Genomic DNA, 11,689 nt, shown 5'->3' with positions numbered 1-11,689 from the left:
AAATGCTAAATATACGACGCTGTAGATGTAGGGAAGTCAAAGATCGCAATACTCTCACAGAGTATTTCGCGAATAATGGTCCCGGTTTGACTCCCTAAATCGAAATTCTAATGCAGAGCGGATATTACCATATGTTCAAAACGCGTAGTTCGATTTCGACGTGACACCGAAAATATTGAAGGGACGCTATTGTGAAATACAATATATTCATATAAATATATTCCGCCCGATTGAACTTATCGCTCGAAGAATGTTATTGGAAATATTTTGCATTTGCATTGCACAATCGAGAAGTGCCGATGAATATATCATTTTAAATTAATTACATTCTCATTATCCTGTTGGACGAGACACGCGAAAATGTATCTGTCCAACGAAGAGATTTGCGGAATTTTTTACGCGAATTCCCGCGCGCGCAGTAATTCGCTCCGATTATTTCGGTTTTTCTACTATTTATTTTTGTACAAATCACATCTTCTCTCTCTGTTTCTGTCTCTCTCTCTCTCTCTCTCTCTCTCTCTCTTTTCGCACCGGTCGCTTTTCTCTAATTTCGATATTCAAATGCGATAAAGTGCTTGCTTTTTTTCGTCTTTCATGAAACAGTTGTGTGCGTGCGCGAAACGCGGAAAAATAGAAAATATTTTTTTCACCTTTTATAATTTATACGATTTCATCGCATCCGGCTTCGTCAAACGTAATGCAAATAAATATTAAATCTTATCTTTCTAGAAGTACATGACACCTGTAAGAATAAACTTGTTTGTTGAATATGTTTGTTGAATACGCAATATCAGGTTTATTTTTGACAGCCGTAAAAACAGCATTTTTTGAAACTTTGCAACGTGTTCTCTGCTGTGTATTCTCTGTTAAATTTTTATTGAAAGTTAAAATAAGCAAGAAATTTATTTCTCGTTAATACGAAAAACAGGAAGTTGTTGAAATGTACATTAAATATAGAAAGAAATTTAGTAAGAAATCTATACGATTGTGCGAGCAATTATAGAAAAAAATCTACTCTATGATTCAGCATTATAAATCAATCGTAATTTTTGTGTATTGATCATATTATAATTAATTGTAAATTATTCGAAACGTGCGTTTCGAAAAATGTGCGGGTACGTTAGCCAATATCAATTATTACATTTTATGGAATGTAATAAACTATGGTTTCCGCGCGATATTAATGAAAATATGCGAATTAATTCCATCTCCGGGATTGTGCGCGGGAAGTACAGAAACAAGGGGAGAACATAAAATAGATGGAAATCCATCTATTTTACTTCCGTAAAAAAAAAAACTTCACTCGCAATTCCGACGTATTAAAGGAACATGGTGCATCAATGGTAAATGGATCGCTCGTTCGAACGGGTCGTAAAAAGCCATATAAGAATCAATGTTGAATAACATCCCGTATCATCCATGCTGGCGCATGGCATGGCACTGTTTATGCAGCGTCTGGTGTGCCGTTGCAGAGAGAAAGAGAAAGAAAGAGAGAGAGAGAGAGAGGAATTTATGCGCTATATGTACACGATACTCGCTATAATGTAAACCGATCGGAGCTACATCCGTATTTTCGCTTTAAAAGGCACGAAGCCGCCGGATGGCGGGCATGTTTTGAAGCACGATGTAGCGCGGGCCATTAATACGGAATGAAGCTTTCGCGCTCTCCGCATTCCCGTACGGTAAGTACATACAAACCAAAAAAAAAAAAAAAAAAAGACGAGATCCAGATCAATGGAAATTGATCAGCAATGTCGCGAATGTGCGAAGAATACAATGTTTAGAACATGCTAGTGTCGAATTTGCAACGCGATGTGAAAATCTTCTGCTCTCGTGTTTATTTTCGCTGTCGCATTTTTATATCTAATAATCTTTAGGATCATAGGCATTTTTTTATATCTTTATATTTAATTAATGTCTCTCAATATACGAGAATTGCATGTCGAAAGTGTCCGCACGAGTAAAAATTTGCATTGACGAAACGAAGACAGCGATTCTGATTTACGTAAATGCAATTGTGACGATGATGATATTACAAATATAGAATTGCTCTTCGAAATGATAGAATTAAACGCGACACGAGCAGGAAGGGATATACGTACAGTCTTTGTTGCTTAAGAAAATAGCAGGTGTCTCTCCGAAAGATCCGAGCATTTGGGCTAGCTTGTATGACAGAAGAATTATGCAGCCCGTGATGATCTGGTGCACTTACGACGGAGTGCACCGCGATATCGATGATACGCGCCGTGTTTACCGTGTACATTATCCGATGTACAGGGCAAAAACAGGGCTTAGGATCAATATGCATGAATCAACGTTGTCTCGTTACAACCAGTTTACGAATAGCATCGTATATACGCAACACTTAACATATTATTTTGATCGACATTGTTTTACTTATGCACATAGAAAAATGTTACATTAAATTCTTTTTTCTTTTAAGAAAATAAATTAAGATTTTTTTTTTTTTTTTTGAGAATGTTAGTCCGCAATAAAAAATGCAGTCATGCGTATCGTATAAAAACTGCTCGAATAGCATAAATCTGATCAGATTTAAAAAATTAATCTATGTATTTCGATTTAAATATCTTCTTAATTTTAAAATAAATTATAAATTATATTATATTATAGGATTATATAAATTAGTAATATAAATAATAATATAAATTCCGAATGTTTTGTTTGATACATCATCAATTAATTATTGATGTGTATTATTGATATAAATTTCAATACAAGAAATGTATATATACAAATTGTTGAAGGAATAATTATCGTATATTGTAAATATGTCAATAACAGAGTGATAATTCTCATCTTTCATTGTTTCAATTTCCACTTCAAACAAATAAATTGAGCGAAATATTTGTTTGGCGATAAATAGCAACCTTGATATATTTACAAATCTTTAATCGCGGAGTTAATTAAACCTATAGCAAGCTAATAATCGCTAATTATAATTCATAGAGATGCTTCATCTTTTAAACTTTCGACGATAAATGCGCAAAATTTTGCGACCGTCACGTTCTCCGTCCATCTAGCTTTTTATCCTCTTCCTCGCAAGTCCGAGAACGCGTTTTGGAAGCAGTAGAGCGCTGCCGGAAAATTATAGACACACACACACACGCACGCACACACATCCGACGATCCAAAGCGCACATACATATTTCGTCTCGATGGGCTGGCGCGAGGGGCGCATAAATCTGATCGCCTTATCGTATTTTCGGCCGTTAAGAAACAGAGGTGGTAAGGTGGCGGGATGCGCGCGACTGACAAACGGCTTGCCAGATCCAGGCGACACCATCCTTCCGTCGCGTTTACACGGGGAGAAATACCAGGGCGCGATTCACGCGCCGGTTAATAGGCGCCGCGAAACCGGCACGATGGTTCCATCCCCGTGGCAGCTTCTTGCGCGAGAAGGAAATACGTCGAGAAGATCAAGCGCGATTCAGAATAGACGCACTAGTGAATAACCAGTTCAGAACTATTGTTAGACGATTCAGTGTACATTTCGCGATGTAGAATATTCAGTACTTTGATGCCTATGATCGTAAATGCCATGATGAAATAAGAGACTTTGTTACCCTTCAACTCTATCGAGATTTCAATAATTTTGTGCCCCAACGGTTTATATATAAAATTTATATATTCAGCATTTTCATAAATGAAAGAGGATAAGAACGAAGAAAGCGAAAACGTCACACGCAACATTATAATAAAATTTACACAAAGTCTCTCAAATATTTTTCTATACTCTTAGGATAAGTTGATGTCCGAGAACTTTATTTACGGAAGAAATCGATAAGCGGCGCGGGAGATTTTCTCGCTATATTGTTCGCGCGGATAATGAGGAAATAACTCGTAAGAATCGCGGCGACGCGGAGACGCAATTTCACGATAAGTGTCTCGTTATTTATGGGCGAACGTAAAGATAAAATCACGAGGGGTGATCTCTACGGGGGAGGAGAAAATTATACGTGGCGCAAAAGAATTACAGTGTAACGTTGCAATGCGTTTGTCTTTACTTCAGATGGAGAAGTAATTCACAATAGAATAATTCGGATAAGAGACGAAAATCGAGTTTTCCCGGCAATTTCCACGGCGAATTGAACGGCCGATCGGAAATTCGCTCTCTTAAAAAGATTACGGCGGAAATTTCATATATTCCCGCAATCCTTTGATACAAAGTTATGATTTCAAATTCCGCAGGTGAAATTTCGCGCGACTTTCAGCGCACAATTTCGCGTCCCTTCTTTCGATCCTGTTCTTAAAGGAATCTTTTATTTATGCAGAATGTGCGAAATTTATTTAAAATTATTTCACTTTCGATAATAATTAAATAATAAATTTAAAATTAAATTATAAATATTCGAATAGTTGCATCAAACATTCTCAAATTATTCGACTATCTATTCTATTCGATTCCAATTTATGGACGTTGAATATATCGAGACACTAGAATATATTGGTACTAGAATATTTAAATATATCTCTCCAGAGTATTCTCACATGATGATCTGGTGCACTTACGACGGAGTGCACCGCGATATCGATGATACGCGCCGTGTTTACCGTGTACATTATCCGATGTACAGGGCAAAAACAGGGCTTAGGATCAATATGCATGAATCAACGTTGTCTCGTTACAACCAGTTTACGAATAGCATCGTATATACGCAACACTTAACATATTATTTTGATCGACATTGTTTTACTTATGCACATAGAAAAATGTTACATTAAATTCTTTTTTCTTTTAAGAAAATAAATTAAGTTTTTTTTTTTTTTTTTTGAGAATGTTAGTCCGCAATAAAAAATGCAGTCATGCGTATCGTATAAAAACTGCTCGAATAGCATAAATCTGATCAGATTTAAAAAATTAATCTATGTATTTCGATTTAAATATCTTCTTAATTTTAAAATAAAATATTCGAATAGTTGCATCAAACATTCTCAAATTATTCGACTATCTATTCTATTCGATTCCAATTTATGGACGTTGAATATATCGAGACACTAGAATATATTGGTACTAGAATATTTAAATATATCTCTCCAGAGTATTCTCGCAATTATTTTATGGCTTTAGCTGCGTCATCTCGAAAGGGCCACGCGAGAATTTAGACTCTTCTTTGGCCGACAGTCAAAGAGAGGGAGAGTTATAAAATAACTCCGGGATTCACGGTGAATAAATGATCTTTCAGTATCGGCTGAACTACAAGATAAACTCACTCCCTTATACGACGATCTTCGCGCAAGCGTCGGGCTTTAAGACAACATGGCAACTGCCGACCACCGGCGACTATCGCAACATCCGGTCCCTACCTGACATTCACGAGTGCGCCGAGCTCGTGTACGAAAGGTAATAAATACTGTAAATAGTCACGCTACATAATGTAAGAATGGTGACAATCGCGAGGGAGTGGAAAAGATGGCGAGAGGAATGCGGTCGGTGGGATAGTGGTCGGGGGTGTCGGTCAAGCGGTTAAAACGAGGGTGGTGCGGGAATGTATTTCCGGTCGACTGACCGAAGACATCCGTTGCCAGCGGGATTGCAGGCAACCGTCAATGGTGCAATGCCGTCTTCCGTGCGTCGACTTTCTAGGCATAATCGAGGAAACTTAATTTATATAACAATTTAAAGAAATTAATTTATATATTCTCGACACACAATTAGTAGGGGCAATTAGAATAATTAAATAACTGAGTTAAATGTGACTCCGCAATAAATTCCTACGATATTCATTATTTTTCAATAATTTTGAGTCCTTTCTAACGAGTTTTTAACGCTTATTGGATTTATTAAATCATTATTTCTCGGTATCATTGATTTGTTCCAGTATCGTAATTACCGTGATTAAGTTGATTGTAATTAAAACTTTGTTTTTATTTCGATAACGCATATCTCTCTTCTAGTTGTGTTTAAATAAATTGATCAATTGCGATAAATGTTTCAGTCATGGTTTCGACGGTCGTTCTTGCTTATTGAAGAATGTCTGTCAAGCCTTACAATACACGAGGCAGCAGGATGGCGTTATAGGGAAAATATTAAAGTTATTCGCGAGGTAAGTGTAGTGAAATATATTAATTTTAATTACGTTGTTGATGTGTTAATCGTCTTTTGTTGCTTTCAGATTGTACATTAATAATGATACTTGGCACGAAGATCCGCTGTTCTGTGAGCGTCATTCCAAGAATTGCCCTTTGGAATTAATCGGGTTTAATAGTTTTACGGAGAGCTAGTATTTTTCGGAGTATCAAAGAGTGCAAGTTAGCGAGTGATTATCTGTTTATCGCAAACAAAATAAATATACAATAATATATTGTGATGTAATTATTTCTACAAAATTAATATTCTATATAATATTAATATTCACAAGTCACACACACATTTTTTTATACTACAATGTATTGTTAATCGATGAAAAAAAGTCGAGTTGTTATTTTCTTGGCAATGTTCGAATATTATTACGATAAATAATGACATTGTAAATAATGTATGTTAAAAATGAAGCAACATTATTCAAGAAAATGAATAAAGTGAATACAGTTATGTATTCAGCGCAATATAAAATTGTCGTGTCTGGCTGGAGTTGCTAGTCGTTTTTGTAGGAGATTTCATTTTTCACATTGAAATAAGCACGGACGTTACAAAAACGCTTGAAGACCTGCCTCATTCCTACGCGATTGTCCCTACAGTTATCACTAGATGACACTGTGAGAAATGACAGCGGTTAATGAAACATTTGTCACGCTGCAAAACCGCACTCGAATTATTCCGGGGCACCGGACACGGCAAGCGATAAAATATGGTGGTACGTCAGCCGACTAAATGTAGTAAAAATATACGTTTAGCTCTAAAGACCGGGAAAGAGAGAGAGTGTGGAGCACGTATTACAAAAAATGAGCGAAAGGATATTTCTACCGGGCGTTATATACGGCCCTCAGCGCCATTAATTTGTCTTCGTATAATGGCTACCGTGAAAAAAAAATATTTCTCGTTTTCGTGCATTATTCTTTCTCTCTTCTCCCTCTCTCTCTTCTGTCTCTCTTTCTCGTATCCTTTGCCTGTCACGTTCCCGCGACAGGACGATTATAATTGCTACTCACGAGCAGCGCTGGTCCAGTTCCAACGAAAAGCATTAATTTGGACTATCGCGCGACTATCTGGCAATTAAAAAGTGCCCCACTTTACGTTCACCATTTGCCAACGCAAACACATATTATTCAGAAGTCAGGCTACAATTGCTGGCTTACAATTACGCTAATGAGCTAAAGTCGCAGTATTTAAATATTATGATAAAAGGTTTACATTTATGCGTATAATAATGTAAAATTACCTAAAAAAAGAATTTTTTTGCTAGGAAAATATCTTCGATTTTTATTTCGATTACTTTTTAAGTTTCCTGTCTTGAGTATCCATTGTTCGATCATCTATCGAATGTAAAAATTTATTATATAACTATTATAATTAATTAATCTTGATTATAATATACATATATCCAATACGTTGGAATGCTGTCATTTTTATATTTTATACAATTATGTCAAAAAGTATTTCGTTTGAAATACGTTTCTTGTTAACAAAGAAACCATTTTTCCATAAATACGTACTCTTAATTGCTGTGCATTGTTGCCCGACGATGAATCCCATGACACAGATTATTTTATTATAAATGTACACGGCGTTGTAAGATTGCTTTATTAGCATGTAAATAAATTTGCGATGTAATTATTTCGAGTTTTGTCCATGATAGAGGACTGCATTCAAATAAGGACGTCAAAGGTCGGTATCCGGCGAAAGTTTTAATGATTAAAAATATAAATTGTTAATTACGGACTATCGGTAATTTATACATTGCAAGGCATTTTTTTTCTAATAATTATCTCCGAGCAAACATGTTAACGGCGATAAATAACTGAGACTTCGAAGTAGCGCGCTGAAACTATCATTATAAATCAATGACTCAATATAAATCATATGTTTTTCCTAGGTGCCATATTTCTAATGATTTATATATATAAGACAAAGTGTTAGGAGAATCACGATGTTTCTGAACGAGAGCTAAGTTTCAAATTCTTTTTTTTCCAAAATTGATCATCGAAAAACCTGCAAAAGCCATAGATGTAGATACGATTTAGAACAGATTCGATTTTTTCAAAAAGAAAAAGAAAAAAGATCTCTATAATAGTGTCGATGTTATAGAATTAAATTTTGTCAAATGTTGGAAATAAAGTATCAGTTATATACTCCATCGAGAGAACATCATTGCTAACGTATCAAAGATCAGTGAGAGAAACGCAACAAAGAAAATTCTCGCCTATATACGCGCCTCCTCGACGGTTCGCGTGTCGCAATTGCGGTAACTTCCATTATGTACATTGTGAGTATACGTTTCTATTCCCCATGGGAGCTTCACCGACGAGATGCTCCGACGATCAACGATCCACGTTCAATAAAATCAATCTGTAATCGTTCCGATGAACCGGCGGGATAAAATTCGAATACCACCCTTTCAGAACGCTCGTCCCCGTTTCTATCTGCGTTATTATCCCAGCGGAGAATGTCGTGTCAGGACTGTCGCATTCCAGGAGAGAACGGGTTATAATTGCATACGGCCGCAGTCCCGGTGGACCGCGCGTTAACGAAAAGCATTAATTTAGAATGCTCTGTGGTTTTCTTGTCAGAAAACCGGCCGCGCGCGCAACTCCCGTATGCAATTAACGGAAAGCGCTATGCGACTCCGTTGCAATGACGACACAGGAGTCGCTCCGAGGGAGGAGAGAGAGAAAAAAAAAAAGAAGAAAAGGTACGTTAAAGAGCCTGGCTTTGTCAGGCTTGATCCACGCGAGCGGGTAATATTACGTGCTTGGCGATGCCGAGTTGACGCGGTACACAAAAAGATTCGGCCGCGGTGGAGATGTGTGCGAGAGGGATTCGCTGATAGCAGCGGTTCGCCGGAGATAATAAAGGGTTGAAAGAGCGCGACGGTGAAATGGACTGAAAAATCCCAAGTAAAATTAAATGACGATCTCCTCTGCTGCTCATCCCGTTTATTTATTCTGATATCACGCATCTTTATCGCAGGTTTCAAACTCATACACCCCGTAATTATGCACAGATATTTAATACGCGATATACAGAACCAATTATATAATTTTTGTTGAGAATAAACTAATTACGCAAATAATTTTCTAACATCGAAATAAAGAATGCATTATTTCTGATTTATCTTGTACATATATACAATGATGTACATTTCGTATATAAAATAAATCATTACTAAGGATAAGCATAAATCATGTGTAATAACGAAGAATATTAAAGACTACAAACACACAAAACTTAAAATAAAGATAAAAGAATTTAAACATTGTTGATTTTTAAAAAAATATCTTTTAATAAACGTAAATATGTAAGCTTTTAATGCTTTTTTTTTTTTTTTAATGAGAGAGAGATCAATTAAATTTGTATTCCGATGGGATAACTCACCCGATTGCTGCAAAGCTTTTTATTGTGTAGAGCGCAACATATGTATCAGTCTTCTATCAGCAAATTAAATATTCTAGCCTTTAATTAACAGAGTATTCGAGGAATCTTCGAGAACTTTAGAAGATCGTAGAATGTAATTATCGACTTTCCGTCCACTTTCTTAATTGCGGATACAATTTGTGGACTTGTATCCACGCGGGGATTTACGCGGTGGCTCCGCATTTTACTTCAGGGCAAAAGTTCTCAACGATGTATGCGAAACACTCGACCAACTATCAACTACAGTAAACATACCATGAATCGAGATCCAACTTTGCAATTTTCGCTAAATTATTAATTATACAAAATGTGTATGTGTATATAATGCATTCATTAATTGTTGCAATTTTCGTTTAATAGTTGCTTTTGCATGAAAGACTAAATACTTTTTTTTTTATTTACAATTCCACAAATTTTTTTAGTTATAATGTAGTATAATTTACAGCCTCACATTATGAAGTAATTTATTTGCAATTAATATTTTTAAATTTATTATTATAAACTATTATATTATTAGAGAAAAAAAATAAAGAGAGAAAGAAAAGAAAAGAGTGAAGTTAAAAGAGATAAGTTTATTCTACAATATTTTTCTGATTTTTTTTCATTAAACGATAATTTAATAATTATTAGAGTAATTGTGTCCTATTCAAAGAAATCTCGTATTTATAAATAAATTATTAATCGATAAGGTAATCGATATCAAGAAATTATTATTTTCAAGAATAAATTAAAAATATAAATTTATCGAGTACTTGCTGATGCATAATGATTAAAAATGTGATCATTTTAAAACTTTATATATTATAGTTCGCGCGCATGTCGATTATTTATATTTATTGTTGCTTTCATTCCGGAGTATGTATTTGATAAAAGCTCTTTTTTTCCCATCCACATCTCTTTCAGCGCTGATGTATATTTTATGCTCATTATAATTTTTCCCTCTCTCATTAAAGAGCAGACTGTAAACAGAAAAATGTGTTGTGCAAACGCACAATCATAACCGGTAATAACGAGAACGATAACGTCTTAGTTCCGTATCTTATGCAATGTTTAAACGACGTAAGAATAAATAAAACGCTCGTGCACAAACAGACTTTCGTTTTGTTTGACTAAGTAATCATCGCTGCAAACGCGAGCTGTTAAAAAGCAAAGAAACTCCCAATAATCGGCATTACCGTTAGCGAAAATTACTTTGTCAAATCTTTGCACTCATCGTCCACTGCCGGTCATGGCCGGTTAGTGTAACGATGACTATCTCGTGACAAACCGCTGATCGATGACGAAACGAATTTATCGGATCTCGCTTACTTATGTCACGTGATTTTGTTCTGTGTCGCTCTGTGAGTTTAGTTATTAATTAACGTATATTAAAAGAGCTCGATCTATCTACTCGAGAACTTGTTTCCTTTTTTCCAAGATATTGTGTATAAATTTATAATAAAAATTATATATATAAAATTAACATTTTATTAATCAACTCCTGGAGCTCCTGGAGCTTTTTCTTACGAGACCTCCTTTTGTAATTTTAAGTATAAATTATTCTGTTTCTTACAGACGGGGTACATATAATACGAAAAGACATTAACGTTCTGACGTACGATGGATATGTCAGACTACCGGCTTTCTTTTTTCGTCGGATGCTTGAATTGTTTGATTCTCTGCACCGTTTCGACGATCATCGATGAGAACACAACAGAGATCGATATCGTGCCCAGAATCTTATCGCGGCCTAAGAGGTACTTGATTTTTCCGCAGGGTAGTAACTTTCAGGTAAATTTATTTAAATAATGCTTTAAAAAGAACATCCTTAAAATTTGTGTTTCTTTTTTAATTAAAAAATTTTCTTTCTCTCTTTGTAATTATAAATAAAACTTTTATATAAAAATATTATAAAACTTTTGCGAGATAATATAACCAACACGCTACGTGTTGTTAAAACACGCACGCACAGTTTCTAAAAATCAGATTTGATATCCGAGATAGGATCTTTCTACCTACAGTTTAATAAAATTGTTAGAAAGAATGAGCGATATTATTTTAAACCAAATTATATTACACGCATAGAATTGTAGAAAATCAAGCTACCGTATAAATTTTGCCAAGTACTTCGCAAACGTTTTGTATACTTTCCATAGCGTGATTTTATTGCCTCTTTCC

General features: G+C 35.3%; 2 protein-coding genes across 2 annotated transcripts in view; one reads left to right on the top strand and one right to left on the bottom strand.

Annotated features, from left to right (window-relative positions):
• The window catches only part of LOC115235330, a 108,108-nt gene that overhangs the window by 56,988 nt on the left and 39,431 nt on the right, over positions 1–11,689 (bottom strand). The gene's annotated exons all lie outside the window — the stretch shown is intronic.
• The window catches only part of LOC115235329, a 2,051-nt gene continuing 1,499 nt past the window's right edge, over positions 11,138–11,689 (top strand). Inside the window, exon 1 of the mRNA XM_029807031.1 lies at positions 11,138–11,302. Coding sequence (XP_029662891.1) covers positions 11,138–11,302 — 165 coding nt within the window. The remainder of the gene's footprint in view (positions 11,303–11,689) is intronic.

This window comes from Formica exsecta, unplaced genomic scaffold, assembly GCF_003651465.1.
Source record: "Formica exsecta isolate Colony F162 unplaced genomic scaffold, ASM365146v1 scaffold218, whole genome shotgun sequence".
Classification (NCBI taxonomy): Eukaryota; Metazoa; Arthropoda; class Insecta; order Hymenoptera; family Formicidae; genus Formica; species Formica exsecta.
Note: the sequence above shows the minus strand (reverse complement) of the source record. Positions and strands in the feature narration are given on the sequence as shown.